The sequence below is a fragment of the Nanorana parkeri genome, unplaced genomic scaffold (genome assembly GCF_000935625.1).
Source record: "Nanorana parkeri isolate BGI_ZX_2015 unplaced genomic scaffold, ASM93562v1 scaffold128, whole genome shotgun sequence".
Classification (NCBI taxonomy): Eukaryota; Metazoa; Chordata; class Amphibia; order Anura; family Dicroglossidae; genus Nanorana; species Nanorana parkeri.
Window position 1 is genome coordinate 1,849,022 of NW_017306396.1, and position 19,701 is coordinate 1,868,722.

General features: G+C 41.1%; 1 protein-coding gene across 1 annotated transcript in view; it reads left to right on the forward strand.

Annotated features, from left to right (window-relative positions):
- Positions 1-19,701, forward strand: part of USP6NL (USP6 N-terminal like) — a 73,883-nt gene that overhangs the window by 3,465 nt on the left and 50,717 nt on the right. Inside the window, exons 2-5 of the mRNA XM_018553719.1 lie at positions 917-999; positions 13,276-13,315; positions 14,111-14,191; positions 18,667-18,774. Coding sequence (XP_018409221.1) covers positions 14,153-14,191; positions 18,667-18,774 — 147 coding nt within the window. The 5' untranslated portion in view covers positions 917-999; positions 13,276-13,315; positions 14,111-14,152. The remainder of the gene's footprint in view (positions 1-916; positions 1,000-13,275; positions 13,316-14,110; positions 14,192-18,666; positions 18,775-19,701) is intronic.

Consider the following 19,701-nt stretch of genomic DNA (forward strand, 5'->3'; position numbering starts at 1 on the left):
TATAAAGCATTGTTCAATTTGCTCCAACAGGGGAAACAAATTCCTTCCTGATCCCATAAGGCAATCGGATATTCCCTGGATCAACAATCTCTGATGCCTAATATACCTATAAGAACTCAATATCCAGTAATATTCTGTGCATTTAGGAATACATCCAGATTTTTTTTTTAAACAGTTAACTATTCCACATTTCATAGCTCTAACTGTGAAGAATCCTTTACGTATGCAAAGTTTAAACCTCTTTTCCTCCTGACACAAAGAGTGCCCCCTTGCCCTTTGCAGTGACCTTAAAGTGAATAATTTGGCACCAAGCTCACTATATGGACCATTTATGTATTTATACATGGTGATCATGTCCCCTCTTAATCACCTCTTCTCCAGAGAGAACAAATTCAGGTCAGTTAATCTTTCCTCATAGCTGAGCTCCCCCATGCCTCTTATCAGTTTAGTTGCTCTTCTCTGCACTTTCTACAGTTCTACAACATCCTTTTTGTGAACTGGTGCCCAAAACTGAACTTTATATTCCAGATGAGGTCTTACTAATGCTTTGTACAGGGGCAGGATTATGTCTCTATCTCTGGAATCTATACCCCTTTTAATACAAAGTATTTTACAAGGGTCAATTCAGAAAAGGGTCTTTGTGAAAATAGAAGTCTACCTTCAACTCCCCCACAGTTTTTATGTATTTTTTATTTTAACTCCTTTTGGATTTGGGGAGCTGTGGCAAAAACAATGTTTTAGGATGGAAAGTGTAATATATTGTTCATTATCCTGAATGGTCACACTTTATTTAGCAGTTTATATGTTATGTTGCTTTTATAGGGATAAACTTTAAATGGTTCTAAACTGCCTTTAGCAAATGGGAAGCAGACCAGCTGTGTTCAAATGTTCCTTATTTGGTTTTTTTTAACATTAGGGCCGAGAAGGTGCAAAGATCGAACCTTGGGAGGATGCCGATTATCTTGTTTACAAGGTCACAGATAGATTTGGCTTTTTGCAGTAAGTATATTAATTAATCTCCTTGGTTTCTCCTGAGAAAAGGTGTTGCAGGATTAGAATGTTATGTTCTACATTCTATTAACATTTAGGGCAAGAGTACTGAGATAATAAAGATAATGCTTGCTTGCTGGTTTTCAGTCTTTAAATCTCATTTACTTAAGAGGATCTGTCACTCCTCCTTCAAATGGCTTATTTTCGTAGGCTGGAACATCCCAGGAACATCTGCGGCTCTCCATAGAAGATGTACATTTAGCACTGAATCTCGTGAGAACATAGCCAAGACTGTCCCCTTTAGACAGGATAAATTGTTACTGTAGGTGTTGATGCTTTTTCTATTATAATTTTTCTACTACTCCTTTACTAGATTTTCAAACAATTTGTTTTCTCTCTAGAGGAAAGAGTGCCAGATTCCCAGAGTTCTTTTTCACATGTAGCACTTAAACACTTTTATTTTTTGTAGTACTGTAGTGAAAGATCACAAATATCTTGCCATTTTACTCTCTTGTGACAGAATTAAATGTCTTTTTTTTTTTCTCTCCGGACAAGCTCCTGATTCTCTCAACTGATGCCTGAAGTTCAATGTTCCTTGGACTAATAAAACGTTAGACATAATCGGATTACAATGATCACATATATTTTAGTTTCAAAATATAGGGTGTTTCTGTTGCCTTAGATTCTTATATATTTACATTCTGAGTTTAATACCACAAGCTCTGTGCTATTCCTGCCAACATTTTAAATTTTTTCACTGTGTGTTATTTATTTTTCCAATGTACTTTAAGGTAGTGCATGTTTGATTTCCTGAATCTATGATACATACTCCATGAAATAGATCTATCTATTCCCTCCAGCACTATAAAGTAAGACATATTTACTACATGAATTTACACTTTTGCAGGAAAGAAAATATTGTTCTTGGGCCGCTAGGTTAACATCTCTGTTTAACATTTTTGAAGCCTTAAACCATGGTTGGTTTAGTCACATAAAGCTCACTTTATGGGTTCCTATAAAAGTGTACTTGTTCGATAGTCATTTTATCCCTCTTCTAGTGAAGAAAGATGCTACATAGTTAGAGCAATCACTCTCAATAGGGACATTGACAGTGTACAACTTATTACCTTTGAAACACAGTAAAAGGATAGAGCCTGGATATTTTTCTATCAACAGTTTCTTCTGATGTAATGAAGACTGTGTGTAGAAGCTAAAAATTTCTTCACAGTGCAGGAGCTATTTGGCATAGAAATGTGGAATTGGATCCTAACCACAGAATGTGCTTCATATGTGTGGTCTTGTGTGCCAGTCCCAAACTGGTGGTGTATACATCGGAGGGTGAGGTTTTACCATCAATGTCAGCCATTAGATAGCATGGTGATGTAACCCAAATACCTAATGTAGCTGGGTCCATTATGGTCAGAATGAGTTAACTATTGGGCACCTATAAAATGGCATTGTGCTTGACATGAAAGTAAAGCATTCCTGTGAGGGACCATCACTGGAGCGGTAAGAAGAGCCAGTTCCTGGTTATACCTTATGTAGAACCTTCCAGTACAGATGAAGCAGTGTAATGGGGTTGTGGGTAAATGGAGACATTTATTCAGCAAGGTAATGCAAAAAGTAGCAACCAGTAACAGCTGCTCAGAAATCATATTTTAGCTGATGTGGCTCCAACAGACTCAGGGCCTTAAAGTTGCCCTTTGAGTAACTTTTTTGAATAAATCTGCTTCTAGTAAAGGTAATACCTGGCTTGTGCAGCGATACATGAATAAATGGCTTGGATACAAGCAATATTTTAACGGTTATCAGTGAAAGTCATTTGTGTCGGCAACATCTGTGTTCAAGCATGTTTGAAAAGTTTGCTCTGGTTATAGTGACCATTAACTTATACTTTCCTTTGCCCCCGACCGACTATCTGCCCCTCATTGTTGGCTAATACTTCTTACCTGTCCCTGACTACGATCTAAATAATACATACTGAATAAGCACACCAAAGCAGTTTTTGGGTTTCAGATACTATATTAAAGTGACACTAAACTCCGGAGTTAAACCTTAAGAATACATTCAAGTACCTTTTAAAAGAGAACTATGGGGTAACCTTTTTATCCCATAGTTCTCTTTAGGGTCAACATATACTAACATCTTCACGTGATCCAAAGCTCAGTATATAGTGAGCTGTAGTTCGCTATATACTTAAAAATGCCGCATCCGTGATGGATTTCGACAATACTGTCAATATCCACCCTGCTGGTCTGATTGACAGCAGGCTCTGCCTACCTAGAGGCAGAGCCAGCTGTGCCTGCACCCTCCCCCGTCCATTCCTCCAGTCAGCGCTGCAGGATCGTGGGGGAGGGGGGGAATTGAATCCCTGCAGGGTGTGGTGACTGACTGTCACCGCTCTCTGCAGGGAGATGATCAGGGAGTGAGCGAGTGACTGTATGTGTTCGCTCACTTCCTGATCAATAGAGCCGAGGTGTGACTGTTTCATTGTCTCACGTTGGCTCTAACGATGAGGATGAGTGAAAATCACTCGCTTCATAGTTCTCCTTTAACTATTAACATAAATATAGCTGCTTTGTGTGTCCCGTAATAGACTATATTTTCAATACAAATTGGCTAACTAAACATGAGATTGTAGCCCATCATGGAAGTGAGCTTGGAGCGGTGTCTACAACACACAGGAACCATGGGAAACAAAAGTAGCCACCCTCCAGACGGATGGGCAGTGTTAGTATGAATTCAGAGATGATTTGAGGACAGCTGAGTAATACACAAATAGAATACATTTTTGTTAATAGTTAAGGTTAGGGATTCACCGATACCGGTTTTTGGGTATCGAGTACCGATTATTTTTTTCCTGTACTCTCAGATACCGGGTACTTGTGCCGTGTGCCCTGATTATCAGGAAAGCGGGCGGTGGATCATGAACTGTCGCTCGGCTTCCTGATTGCTTGTGAAGCTGGTGTTCTAGCGAAAGAACATCGGCTTCAGTTGGCGAGGCTGCCTGGTGGGCGGCGAGTCATGAGGTGCTGTCCGGCTTCCTCATTGGTCAGGAAGCCAGGCTGCCTAGCAACAAGTGAAGCCGGCTTCCTAGCCAACCGGGAAATTGACATCATGACCCGCCTCCCAGCTTACTGATTGGCTAGGAAGCTGGCGTCACTTGTTGCTGGGCAGCCTGGCTTCCTGACCAATCGGGAAGCCAGGACGCAAGTTATGACGTGCCACCCGCCTTCCTGATTGGTTAGGAAGCCAGGCCGCCTACCAACAAGTGAAGCTGGCTTCCTAGCCAATCAGGAAGTCGAGTACTCACCCCAAAATATCGGTATTGGCATCAATATTAGGATTGGTGCATTCCTAGTTAATGTACTTGAATGCATTTTAAAGATTTAACACCTGAATTTAGTGTCACTTTATTGTCCACATCCAGGCTCAACCGTACAATAAGTAAATACAATATGTAAAACATGGACTGCCATGGGTTAGAAAGAATTAGAAGACTCATTCAAACAATAGTGATACAATGGCTAAAGGCTGAAGAGCACGCATATAGAAAGTAGAGAAATACTCACAATTCAGCCGTGTGTGTGTGTGTGTCTATCTTGTCTATCTTGTCTATCTTGTCTATCTTGTCTATCTTGTCTATCTTGTCTATCTTGTCTATCTTGTCTATCTTGTCTATCTATCCACAGGGAAGTTTGTCCCATATACATGCTAGTTTAGAAGAGGCCCAAAATCAGTTTTTCAGTGTGAGCATCAACCCTTTTCCCAAGAAGGACCTACACTGCTATACACTCACATGCCCTAATATAGTAAATGCACCTTGAAATGAACATATCTGTGCGTCACTTCTAGTGTCATGGAAGCCCCAGCCGTTGCCAACCTCTGGGTATGGCAGTCTGTGTACTGCTAATAAAACTGGGACAAGAAACTGCCAGTAGTTCAGTTGATCCAAAGAATAGCCAGGGATACTTCTTGTATACCAAAAATGAAGTTGTATGTTCCAGTGCTCCTGTTTTATTCACAGTGCATTTTAAGATATTCTTCTGTTACCTGTCACCTAATTCTTTCCTGTTCCAATGTGACACACTTTTTCTAGGTTATGGTAAAATAAATAGTTGTATATTTTACATTGAACCCACATTTTGCCCTTTTATTTTACCTGCTTACATACCATATTTTTTATTGTGTTATAAAAGTATGATTTATAGCATTTAGTTATGTTCTAATCAGTTGTGAGCACAAGAGTAATCCCGCTGTAAAGTTGATATTGCGATAACATAATCATTAGTAGTATTACCTTATAGAAGTTCTTTTGTTTTTGGCTTTTAACTTGCCCTTCCAGATTGTATTTGCATTGCCTTCATTTTGACATATCAGTGTTTCTTTTTACTTCATTATGTACTTTTGTTTGTGCTCTGTATGGAAGTGCTATCTTGAAGATAGTCTTCCACCAGTATGCTTTATGTTGGCTTTCATTAGGAGCCAAGTCTGTAATGGTTTAGTGCCAGGTATGAAAGGCATGTCACTTTTTCTAACTTGCCATTTGGCAGCGCTCCTAAGATTGGCCATACACCACAAGATGGGGCTACCCAACTTGGGTGACATGAATTTAACAGAGTTAAACATATTCACTTATAGTCAAATCTGAAAAATTCTATTTATCTCCCTTGCAGGCAGCAAAAGAGATAATGCACAATAACATATACACAAATCAGGGGCTGGCGAGACCTATACATACTATAGGGATATGTACTACTCTAAAATGCTGATTAACCTTGATGATGATGATGATGCTCCTTTTATGGAAATCTTGATATGTGGGGAACTTGGAATCTACATAATTTCCTCTTTGTTTACTGTATACAGCTCTCTTTCAACACCAGCAATTTCTGCTCTGTTTATCGCTCTGCCTTTTTTCTAGGTTACAGGTCATGAAGCTGGAGCTTTTGTATTTTTTGAGTGTCCATGCTAAGGCTGCTGATGGTTTTTCTGTTATAATGTTTGAAACACTGATACTCTTTATAATCATTTTATTATTTGAGAATCATCAGTATAAACTTTTCTGTTTCATTGTAACGTGGATGTAAACCCTAATTGGAATAATGTGTAATATAGTCAGTGCACTGTGGATCATAAACAATTGCCATTTTTTTCAAAAACTTTCACTTTTTGTTTACCATTTTTTAAATCTCAGTGCTGCTAATGTCCTCCAGGCACTTTCAGCCACTTCTTACCTACTTGCTACAGCTTGGACTGCATGTCATTGTCCTGGACCAGCTTCCTGATGGTGACCATGGCGGGCCATGTTTCACAAAATGAGTCGGCACAGCTGCTGTATAGTCTGTACCAGGGACATAGATTTGTCCTATAATGGGAAGTGCCTGCTCAAAAATCTTTGTGGCAAATTACTTTTGAAATGACATGTTAAAGCTTATATGAAATTTATAGGGTTCATATATGCTTTAACATCATCGTCTTGTTTACAATATAGATAATGTTGATGTAGCTGGTTAAAGGAGAACTATGGCCTGCCATTAAAACAGTGTAAACTGCTGTACTTAATTATAAGTGCATCCTTTTTTTCCTCTTGCTCCCCCTGCAATATCATACAAATACATGTTGAGCCTGCCAGTGAAGAAGTCTACCTCTTGTGATAGTCCATGCATCTGGTGATGGTGGGGCAATGATGCTGTGGCAATTATACTGCACTGATCTTAAATTCATAGCAGAGTTGCCACGCTCGTTATGACTTCATCTGCTTGCACTAGAATGGGATGACAAATGTTTCAGGGCATGACAATCAACATTGTTGCTGCTGATTTACAAGCCTGTAGCTTGTCGGTCACCAGGTGGCCGCGCTTAGTCCTGACTACTGCTCTCTGGATTGACTGGAGTGTTGCCTCTGTTGCTGAAACCCTCTCACTGCAGTGTCTGGAAGAGGAACCATATGAGACACAAATTGAGGATTGGGCTCAGTCTAGATGGGTAAAGGGAGCTTTGTATATTTTATGAGGGTTACACATCACATGGTAACTGGATTTGGTACTTGTTTAGACTGCCATATAGAAGCTTTTAGCTGCACTTTAACCAGATTAGACCATTGCATTTCCTGAGTTTAAGCCAGCATACTTTATCTCTTTTGTTTGTGTTTATGGGTATCATGCTTTTACTAGCAAATTTTGAAAGACCTCCTGTTTACCTTTGCTAAATATTATGATTTGATTTAGTTGCATTGCTTCTCTAGGTTCCATATCATCTGTACATACTCTGTGTTGATACTTTAAATGATGTATAAAAGCAATTCATATTTTTTTCAGTCTATTAAAACCAATTTAAATCTTAAAATGCCTTCTTAAATGGCTTCATGTTTTACAGAAACCTAGCATTCAAATGTATTTAAAATGGCTATTTTAAACTCTTAAAGACAAGCAATTTTCTTCTGCGACCTCTACGCTTTCGGGAAGCTGTTTAACTTTTTCTCTTATTTGTCTAATGTTGCTTGAAGCTCTCATAAAAATGTTTGCATTCCACATTAAATCTAGTCTCATATATTATTTATTGGCTATTTCAATGTAAATTAAATGAGTAATTCCTCTGCAGAGGCAGGCTGTCGGTGTTTATTTTATGTTCTCCATTATATCTTAAGGAAGAATGTCTCACTGACCAACACTAAGATGCAGTTAACAGGCTTCTCACAGGCCCTTGTGTAATTTGAAAATATGTTCTTATGCACCACAAATATGCTTTTTCTTGCACTTGTTAAAGTAGTGGTAACAAAAGGATAGAAGTGTAAGGGAAGCCTGTTTTTCTTCATCGTACTGAAACAATATGGCCACCATACAACAGAGTTTGGGGCAAAACATTTTTTCCATTTTCAAAAAGAAAACACCCACTATATTTTTTTTTTTTTTTTACTGATGCTAAGTAATAAGAGCCACGCCATTTTCTTTAAAGGTTTCTAGCTTAGAGCTGTGTTGTTTTTAAAATAAACAATAAAATAAAAGCCAAAGATTTAAGATGGATCTTGCAGATTTTACATAGCTATAATACAGCATGGAAACGGCTGATGATCAGTGGTGTGAGTGCAGCAACCTGCTCATAGCAAGCAACGGCTGCTGTAATGTTTCCCAGATCTTGCTGAAAAAACATCCTATGTTCCTTTACTCTTAAATCCCCCCCATGATCATGTGTGGTTTTTTTTGTTATATTGTATATTTTGTGTCTCTCACTCTCTAGTGGAAGGCCTTTGTGGAGAAAGTTGCCCATATTATCTCCTCTGTATGTGCACTGGTGACTCCATGGGTCCTCAGGCTGGTTCTGTTGGCTCTTCAGAAGCTGCCATTTGAACCGCTCAGAGATATCTCTGAATTGGTGGCGTTGACTTCCAAGAAGCCTTTTCTAACCATCCACAAGGATAAGGTTGTGCTAAGGCCTCCTCTTTCTTTAAGGTGGTCTTTGGTTTCCACCTTAACCAAAACATTATTTTGCTTTTCTTATGTTCTGTTCTGAAGCACCCTAAAGAAATTTCTCTCCACTGTCTAGATTTGGTTTTGGCGGTTGAGCTCTCCTGCAACACTTTCCATTCGTAAGTCTGATACGTGGTTCCTCATTATTGAGGGTTGCCGTATGGGAAAACCCGCCTTCCGCTCTAGGTGGATTCGTTTTTTTCTCAGGCCCTTTTCAGTCAGGGCATATTCTGCTAGAAGTGTTAGTGCTACTTGGAGTCTTCTACATCAGGCTTTGCTACTCCAGATCTGTAAGGCTGCCACCTGGTCCTCTATTCACACTTTTGTCAAGTTCTGCCTGGTGCCTGCTCAGGCCCACAGAGGCAAGCTTTGGTTATAATGTCCTTCAGATGCCTCTGTTTTTATTTCATTGTTGGGGTGGTTGTCCTTTTTCTTGGGCCTGTTAGCCATTGTTTGCTGTGTTGCCCGCCCCTTTGTTGAACTGCTTTTGAACATTTCAGTGCATAAAGAATATAACTCACTGTGTCCTGTGATCTACGGTCAAGAAAATAGGTTTTTTGTCGTGCCTGTTTAAATTTAGTTTCTTGGAGTACATCACAGGACACAGGACCCTCCCCTTTGTATTGTGTGATCCACCCTGTACTGCTTGCTAAAACTGCAACAAACAGGGACACAAGGAACAAGCAAAGGGGAAATAGCCAACAGTTATCCGAGTGGGACTAAAACACAGGAGAAAACAGTCACAGAAGAGTAGCAAAAGCAGGCATCCAAAATGGGACACTGGCACAGGAGATCACAGGAAGCACGTGGGGACCGACACAAGAAATATCACTTGTTGCTCGAACGATAAGCAACAAGTGAGAGAGCGCTAAATAGGGAAGGAGGTGTGCAGATTGGCTGCAGCCTTGTGGAACACCATAGGCTGACAGCCAAGCACCAGCGACTAAGGAGAAAATACGGCATGGATTGGCGGACATTGTGACACACTCTTTATAAAAGTGGAGTTAAACATGCAGCCCCCCAGGCACCTTCCCTGTGACCTGCTGAGGAACTCCCTGACTGCACCTTTTAGATGGATGCAGGGAAGGTTCCTGTAGGTTATTGCTGCCTGCTGATCAGGGGGAGAGAGTACAGGAGAGACTGCTGGCTTTTGTTTTGAATGACGGCCTGCTGCAGGCCAGTGCTGTCATTCAAAAAAAACACAAGCCAGCAGCTACTACTGTCAGGCAACTGAGCCCAGACCCACCTGCCTGCTATTGGGAAGGGAGACAAAAGTAGTAACTGCCGACTTTTGTTTTCATTAATGGTGGCACTTGTCTGCAGCACCCCTTCATTCCCAAAAGCTGCTACTTGGTGCAAGGCAGCTACGACTGCGGACCTGGATTCTATAGACGTTCCTCTGTGTACAAGACAGAACAGAGGAGGTCACAGATTAAATGGCAGAACTGTAGATCTTGTGCCCCTTTCCTCTGTATGTGCTGTTAACCACCCCCTCCCCGTGTCTGTCAGACTTAATAAAAAAATGTGTCTCCTTGCCAGCAGCATGGTCAGACAGCAGTGGGGGCGTGGCAAGCTGTTGACCATTCTCAGCATCTAAGGCATGGATCAGAGCGAGACCAAGTTCTCCATGCACTAGATTCCCTGGTGTATTTCAAGCAAATGTAAAAATTATGTTACTACTATTACTACTATAAAGTCAAGGTCTCCGTTCTGATAGCACTGTGAATACTTAAGGAGCTATATACCTAGAGCTCCGCAGCCGGGACGGATCCCGACAATACTGTCGAGATCCACCCAGCTGGCTGACAGCTGGCTCTGCTCATCTAGAGGCAGAGGCAACTGTGCCCACCCCTCCCCATCTGTTCTCCAGTCAGCGCCGGAGGATCGGATGGGGGGTGGTCGAGGCGGAAACTTAAATCCCTGCGGGGAATGATGACAGTCACTGCTCTCTGCAGGGAGATGATCGGGAAGTGAGCGAGCAACATCAAGTGTTTGCTCACTTCCCGATCAATAGAGCTAACATGACAGTTTTAATGACCCATGTCTGCTCCAACTATGAGGGTAAGTGTAAATCACTCACCTTATAGTTCCCCTTTTAAACTTTAGCTAAATAAATACTTTCGTATACACTGATAAATAATTTAACCAGCTCAATAGTTTATTACTTGAGGAAATCCATCTGAGTGTGGTTTCCTCTTTATGTATTGATTACTGTTTGGTTGCACCTTAAGGGCAAGCTGCTGAGCCACATTTATAATCCAGTGAGCAGAAGTCATCCAACCTTAAAGAAGAACACTAGGCATATTAAACATTAATCTTTGCAGTGGTGTCCCTCCACACTGCAAGGGTTAATTGCTTGTTTTGTTCTATGATCCTCGGTCCTGCAGCAGCAACCGCTCACCTCTCTTCCCATCTGCTCTGGAATTTCACTCGGCATTCTCGCATGCACTGCAAGTGAATGGACGTGATGACATCACAGGTCTTTAGACTGCTGGAGCCTGGGGTAGACTGAGGATTGGGTGAGTATATCTTTTATTTACGACCCTAGACCAAAACGAGCGGGGGTAGCCCTCCTGCAAGGGTTAATGTTTAGGATGCCCAGAGTTTTTCTTTAGCTAAATAAATAAATGTTATTGACATTCTGCCACAGTTCTGTCTGGACAGTAAGCCAGATATCCAGCTATTGATGGGGCCTTCTTCATATTTTACACATGGCATACACTGAGCAACAAAGCACAGCCCACTCATTTTCCTGTTGCAAGTGTCCCCACCCCGATCATCTCAATCGCCAGAATCATACCTAATCCTAATGGTTAATGTATTTGACAGTGGTTCGTGAAATTCATCTGCAGCAGTGTGCTACTATGTTTCTCACTAATTAGTTCAAACCTCTCTTGTGTGGTGTTATTATGCTTAGTTTTGTCTGTCTCTGCAACAGTCAAGAAAGCACTGGTAAATTATCGCCATCTATTCTACAGCCAAAACCCAGTCTCTTTTAAAAAATAAATAAATTGCAAAGTCACTTCATCTGCAGACGAGAGTGGTTTGGCATTGCCAGCGTTCTCTCAGCTCATTTAAATATAAATAACATATAATTCTAAATTCTGTTTTCTTCTGCAGGAAAGCTTACAAGTTGAATTGAGTTAACGGGTTTATTTTAGTATATAAGGTGCTATGTTTGCATGCATTGTTGGTGGGGCTTAAGAGTAGTTATGAGAAGCACTGCTAGAGGGAAAAGAATTTAGGCGTGAACTCTAACTTGTTTTTTTTCCCCTGTACTTTGGACAAAGCGGGTAATAGTAAGAGCCTGCCTGTACTGTTTGACCACACAGAAAATAAGGGGACAACACTAAACGGGAACAAAGAGACCAAAAAAAAAACTCTCAGAAGCTCCAACACCTTCCCACCCTTTAACCAAAAGGGCATATGCTAGGGCTGCAGTCAACTAATCGATCGATAATGAGAATAGTTGCCAACGATTCTCATGATCAATTAGTTGGTCTGGGTTCCCTAGTTAACTTCTCCACGCTAGGAGCCTGTGTTTCATTGGCTCACTGCCCAGCGGTGAGTAGAGCTCCACCAAACCTCCCCACCGCTGCATCGCCTTTGCAGCTTTCTCCTCTGCACAGGGAGCTGGCTGCCTACTGAGGTCTGGGTCCCCTCCGATCCCCGCTGCTCTCCCCCGCCTCTATCTGCAGACTCAGCAGGGATCGGAGGCGGCACAGAGCCGATCCACCTGCTGGTGTCCAGCAGGGTAGAGGAAGCTGTCGGGCCAGTGCAGGGAGGAGAGCTGCAGGACCATCAGGAAATATGTGAAATATTTGTTCCCTGTAATATTCAAACATTCTAGTGATCAGTACATAGTATTCAGATACTGTGTCCCCAGTTAGGTGCTCTACATCACTTCCTGTGGACACATACTGTGTCCACAATCTCATCTATTTATGAATGAACAGGAAGCTTCTGTACTGAGTGCTTCCTGTTCATTGTGTGCTGGGGCTGCAGAAAAGGAGATTAAGGACTCTGTGTCCTCAATCTCCTTATTTCAAAAGGGAAATATCAGGGGTCTGTTTAGACCCCTGATATTTTCCCAAAGCCCCTAACTGTAAGCAGTACAGCAATTCCGTGCGTTCCAGTGTGGTGCGATTCCAAGAAATTGTGCAGTTAACTATGTTTGTAACACTCCATTTGTATTTTATTTTAAATTACGTATGGTATTTATTTATTTTTTTTAAATCCGATAAATTAATAAACTAATCGGCCAACTAATCAATTATGGAAAAAATTGTTAGTTGCAGCCCTAGCTTATATTGCTGTCTGTGCTCCTGTTGGAGAACTTCCCCTTACATCCTGTCCTAGCAACTCCCTAGCTGTTCCTGGATTAGCCATCTTAGATTTTAACTACAGTTATCTATAGTGTTGCTGTAACTTTAAACACCTTCCATTACTTATTGATATTGTGTGTAAACATAAAATTATGTATCTGTGCCATAAGCCACAGCAAGGAATCAGGTTGCAACTTTTATTTTTAGTAGTAACAATTTTTTTACTAGTTGATATAGAGCACACCATTATTATTTTTGTCAGTTGAAGTGTGCTTTGTGTTGCCTCAATCCTACTATTCTATCACACATCTACTTTTCTGTGCTTGTTCATGGCTGCAGATCTTAAGGGATCAATACTGTGCATAAAGATAATGCCATGGATCTTCAGTGAACACATTTGCCTGTTCTTATACTGCCTCTAACAGGATAAGAAATGTGATGCATCTCCTTCAGCATTTTTCCTAACAATATCCTCATTCTCCCCTATTTAGTGAAGAAGAGCTACCATTTCACGATGAAGCAATAGAGAAGGTATCCTTTTTATAATTGTATCTGTTTAGCTGAACTGAATTGTGTGAACTGGCTGGAAATTGCAGATGTAAGATAACAAAGTTGTCTTTTTTTTCCCCCTTCGTAACCAGAATCAATCATACAAACTACCCCCCATTTTCTAAACATCTGAAAGCAGCAGTCTTGTATATTTTGGGTCCATGTACACAGCTGCAATGTGATAAGTAATCTTGCCCTGCCTTCGGCACACAGATCCAATTGGCAAATTCTGTGTCAGTATTTCTATGGTTTACATGTGTACCCATGGAAATGCGCGTACATGCTTTGATTTAAAAGAATTTTATGAATGTAAATATTTTGCATCTAAACACATGTAAACAGAAGCTCTTTATGGACCATTTACAGGGTTTTTGTTTTTTATACGCAGAATCTTTCTGCCAGTCCTGTCTTATTGCTACAGTGTGACAAATCAAACCATATATTTTTATAGCAACACATGAGCTAATTTTTAAATCATACAGGGTGTATGGTAACTTGAACAACTGATATTTTGTCAGTTATGCTGAAGTTTCCAACACCAAACCAGCTCCACGAATAACCATGTCAGTTTACAAAAGATTGAAACTAGTGTACCATCATATCCAGTATCCCTGAATAAAGTAGCTCTTAGAATTCTCCAGGACATGTATTAGGTATATGCAGGCACCTGTTTTCTTTGTCGTGACTTGGTGTTTTACTTTGACTCAGTAGTTTACTTTATAGATCTGATATTTTTCTAAATATAGTGTTGTGGCTGATCATTTGTTGTATTTTCAGCAAAAATTTCTAGAAATTGAAAGGACTTCGAAATGGCTGAAAATGCTAAAGAGCTGGGACAAGTACAAGAACTCTGAAAAGGTAATGCACTTTTGTAGGACTATATAATCAAACAACTAACAATCAGTAATTCAGTTGTTCAGGTCTATGCGAAATGTATTTCATTTTTGTGAATAAATTGGGCATTGGAAAACCTGCCAACTTCCGTTCTTTATAAGTTCCGCGGTTTATCCAACTGTTGCCCGCTATTATGAGAGAGCTTTTTCCATGTTTAATTTTTTTTGTTTACATTGCAAGGAATTTAACATGAAGCGTATGATTGCAACTCCTCCTCCATGTTTGGGAGGGGTGGGGTGCATGACTAGTTGAAATGGTGATTAAAGATAAAAAGCCAGGAAATGGATATATAGAATACATATAAATTTCACTGAAATAGCCCTTGGAGGGCAGTTAAAAAAAAAAAAATGGTAAAGTCTATGGTACAACTGTAAATTTGCATAAAACTGTCCCTTAGCAAAAGTGAGTGCTCTTATAGGAAGGAGACTAGTGAGGGAGACCACCAAGAGACCTATGACAACTTTGAGTTACAGAAGCAAGTAGTCAAGTTTGGACAGACCATGCTTGCAGAAACTATTGCCTGGGTGCCCCACCAGTCACAGTTATGTGAAAGTGCCAAAAAGAGAGCAATTGGAAGTAAAAACTTGCATAACCTCTCACCCATAGTTTGCCAGAAGGATTACAAGAGACTCTGAAGTCATCTGGAAAGAACGTTTAATGATCTGAAGACAATGACCCTGTGAATAAAGTCTAAACTATACAGGGATGCCTTTTAACCCTTTCGCTGCCAAGCCCTCCGGAACATTTTTCAAAGATGTTATGTCCTTAGAAAGGCTGTTCACTCACACAAACGCCATGCAGCTTAACGGAGCAGTTTTGGAAAGAACAAGGAAAACTGCATTGGGTCCTATCAGACTTAGCTCCTGAAGGTGCACTTTCTGAACACAAAATTGAAGGGGGTATATACAGTCAGTCATGCAGTCGATAACTATTTTTTTTTACTGCAATTCATTTAATTTACTTAGCAGTTTTTGTATACACATTAATATGAAGATTAGATTTCTGGTGATTTAGTGTTTTAAAAAAAAAATTCAATAACCTGAAAACTTCAAAAGTGGATATATACATTTAGGCACCGTGTACGCAGAGGTTTTCCTAGTACACCATGATGATGCTTAACTTGGAGACAGAAACACACTGGTGAATCCGAGAACCTTTCCTAACCCGGGATCCATGTCTCAATATATTTGTTTGCTTTTTTTTTTTTTCTCCTTTCTTCATTATTTCACATAAAATTCCTAGGTTCTGCTTTAGTCTCCGCACATTGCTAATGCTGCCTTGACATTTAGGTGCTGTTAGATTTCTGAAACAGCTTGTCTTGAAGTAATGCAGCAGATAACCTCTTTCACCCGCTTCTCTCACTCTGCTGGAAATGCCTGCAGTATATTTCTTGTATAGAAGTTCTGATGTGCATAACAAAGGCTGACGTGCCCTAGGGTTTTTACATCTGTATCTCATGTGCAGCCTGAACCTGTGCTTGATAAACCATTATCTGTAAATCAAGAGTGTGGCAGCAAGGTGTTAAAGGTTATAAAATCTTTCAGGAGCTAAAATATAGCAGTCAGAAAAATTATTAATTCACATTTCAAGATTTTTTATGATGGTGGTTTATTGTCATGAATTATGTTTTGTCAAAGGAAGAGACTCATTACTTCCTTCAAACTCCTGTTAAGCAAAGTACAGTGGTTGGTTGGCTTTTGGCTTCTGTTTATTTTTTTTATTTTGTTATTTGCTTTCCATGTGGTCCACCTTGTACGAGTTATCTTCTCAGTTACACAGTTACAACATACACCTTTTACTCATGTTGTCTACTGTTCCACATCTGTAACTATTGCAGGAAAACACTGCTAAAGTTTTAAGTCTACAACAGGCAGGCAGCTATTTGGTGGCCGTAGTTAAGAGTAGGTTAAAAGCATACCTTGCATCTAAATATACCAGATATTTTTTCTCTATGCCCTTATAATTGATCTAGAAAAAAACAGGGGAAAATGTTACTTGCCTTGCATTTGGCGTCCAATGGTCCTGTCCTAGGCACCAGTGACATTGTCAGCCTTCTGGTGGGATCCTGCAAAAGCTGAGGATCCAAAATCTAATCAAAGCCTGTGTCTTCCCTGGGGCAGCACAGTGGCGTAGTGGTTAGCAGCACTGGGGGTCCTCGGTTGGAATCCCGGCCAGGTCACTATCTGCAAGGAGTTTGCATGTTCTCCCTGTGCTTGCGTGGGTTTCCTCTGGGTACTCTGGTTGCCTCCCACACTCCAAAGACATGCTGGTAGGTTAATAGTCTCCTCTCTAAGTTGGCCCTCTATGTATGCATGTGAGATAGGGACCTTGGATTGTAAGCTCCTCGAGGGTAGGAACTGATGTAAATGTACAACTATGCAAAGTGCTGCGTAAATTGTCTGCGCTATATAAATACCCGTAATAAATAAATACTCCACTTGTGTGAACTTTGCTTTCTCTTTACATACAAATGCAAGATCAGTATTTTGGATAGTTGACTGTACACCAATCAGCCATAATATTATGACCACTGACAGGTGGAGTGAATAACATTGATTATCATGGAGGTGAATATCGGAACAAGGAGCGGATGAAACAAAGGTTTATCCTTAACCTCCCTGGCGGTAATCCCGAGTCTGGCTAGGGGTTAATTTTCAATGCTAGAAGCGGTAACCCCGAGCCAGACTCGGGGTTGCAGAGAAAAGTGACACTCAACACAGTGTAATAAATGAACGCTTGTGAATAATCTGAAGATTGTTATATCGAAGAATATTTTGGATAATCTTTGCTCTTTATGTTGTTACCAGTTTTAGACACCTTTATAAGATTGCACATTGCACTGTATATTTAAATTAAAGTGACTGTGTTACACTTTATTAGAAGTTGCATAGAAATTAGAAACGTAGTCTGTGGTATTTATATTTTGTTTCATTTATTTGCACATTATTCACTGATTTTTATGACTAACACTGCAATTCATTTATGGTTTTATTGTGTGTGGGTAATTATTACTATGGAGCATTGGCAGCTTAAAGGAGAACTATGACATGAGTGATTTCCACTCACCTCATAGTTCTAGCCGCCCTGTGACAATGAGACTGTCACAGGTCGGCTCAGTAGATCGGGAGGTGAGCGAACACATACCGGCATTCGCTCACCTCTCGATCCTGTCACGGCTCTCTGCCGTGACTGGGGAGGGGCTGGATTCCCCGCTCCGATTCGCCAGCGCTGACTGGCGGAACAGATGGGTGAGGGGCGGGTACAGCTGGCTCTGCCTCTAGATAGGCAGAGCCTGCTGTCAGTCACGCAGCTGGGCGGATCCCGGCATAATGGTCGGGATCCGCTTCAGCTGCGGCGTCTCAGTATACCGCGAGCTGCAGCGCGCGCTATACTGAGCCTAGGGTGATGGGAGGATGCTAGTTTGTGTCCTTCCGTTACTCCAAGGAGAACTATGGGGAAAAAGCCTTAACCCCATAGTTCTGCTTTAAAAGAAAGAAATAGAGATTGGAGAGCAGAAGGTGTATAATTGTACACTTACCGAAACATTGCTGCTGACCAAGTACACCTCTTCATGAAAACGGTATTCCCTGATGGCAGTTTAAGGATAATGCCACACTGCAAAAATGGCTCAAGTGTATTTTCATCCTCTAATGTCTAGGGATATAACATATATTTTAAATGTAATATTAAGTTTAAGACATAAGGTTTTAAAAAATAAAAATATTTGCCATTACAGGGTAGTTACATGTGAAGGATAGTGCATTGAATGCATGCTTAGATGTTTTCTTATAAAAAGGGGGGACTACTAGGCTTCCCTGGTACCGTGTTTGTAACATTAGCAATCTGCTGTAAATAATTGATAGATATTTCTACCAAGCTCAATTAAGCCGATTATACACATTTCTATTTTTTTCATTCAACCTATGGGCTGAACAAAAAAAAAAAATAGAACAGATTCTTTCACCAATGTTTGCTAGCATTGATGGATAAATCTCCTACTGTCTGCATTGTTTTCTGACAGTGGCCACCGTCAGAATACCCGAACGGAGCTAGCAGCAGATTGACTGCTAGCTCTGTTTGTTCGAAAAATTTCCAACCGGCTCCTTCGATCACCTGATCAAGGATGCTGGGCGGATGAGTAGTCCGCCCAACAGTCGCACCCACTATTTGAATTTCAGCCGGTTCATCGGGAATCGGTCGAAATTCGTCCCCTTGTGTACCCTACTTTAGGCTTTGGCAAAAGTTGGCTGCTGGTAACTGGACCTTAATTTCATTGTTCAGTCTGGCTCAAGTCAGCCATATCAGGGGACTATTGTTTCTTGTTTAGAGTTACCTTTATTTTTTATAGTGTGTGGATTTTTTTTGTATACATGTTATCTGAATTAGCTGTGTTTTGTTTGTTATTTATGATCTTTATATTGCTCGCTTGCTCTCTTCAGATGCACAGAAGAATTTACAAAGGCATTCCTCTTCAACTGCGAGGTCAAGTCTGGTCACTGATCCTAGATGTGCCTAAACTGAAAGATGAGAGAAAAGACCTTTACCCGGTAAACGCCTGATTTAGTCAGATATATATATATATAATCAATTAATTTTGATTAATTATAACGCACATACAGATCCAACTACATTGGCCTACACACACACTCAAACAGTATGAGGGGAATTTATCAAAACTGAAGCAAAAGTATCTGGAGCAGTTGCCTATGACAAGCAATCAGCTTCTCTCTTCAGTTTATTCAGTTAAGGTTTAAAAATAAAAGGTGGATGCTGATTGGTGGCTATAGGTAACTGCTCCAGATTCTGTCCCAGTTTTGATAAATTCCCCTCTATGTATGTTATGACTTTCAGGGCTAGTTCACACCAGTTCCAGTGCGTTCCGGCCCGATTCGTGCTGGATCGGATCCCGGCCGCCTCACTGCATTCTGGGGCGGGAGGGGGCGTGTTGTTGCATTAAAGTCAATGGGAACGCAGGTACGCCCCCCGGCCGCAGTGTGATCTCCGGAACACGTGGCAAATCAATGTCAGTGTTCTGGTCTCTCTGGGCCCCCCAAACTGGCGGAACACCGACTGATGCAGCCCTGGTAGTTTCGCCAGTGCCGGTATCTGCGTTTTAGTATTGGGTCATTTTCACGAGTACGAGTGCTTGTGAAAATGCCCAGTATTGGCACAGGTGCATCCCTACTTAAAGGAGAACTATGGGGTCAGGGGTTTTCCCCATAGTTCTCCTTAGGGTAACGGGAGGACACAAACTAGCGTCCTCCCGTCACCCTAAGCTCAGTATACCGCCAGCTATAGCTCGCGCTATACTGAGACGCCGGAGCGGACCCCGACGTCGAGATCCGCCCAGCTGCGTGACTGACAGCTGGCTCTGCCTATCTAGAGGCAGAGCCACCTGTACCCGCCCCCTCCCCGTCCGTTCTGCCAGTCCGCGCTGGCGGATCGGAGCGGGGAGGGGGGAATCCAGCCCCTCC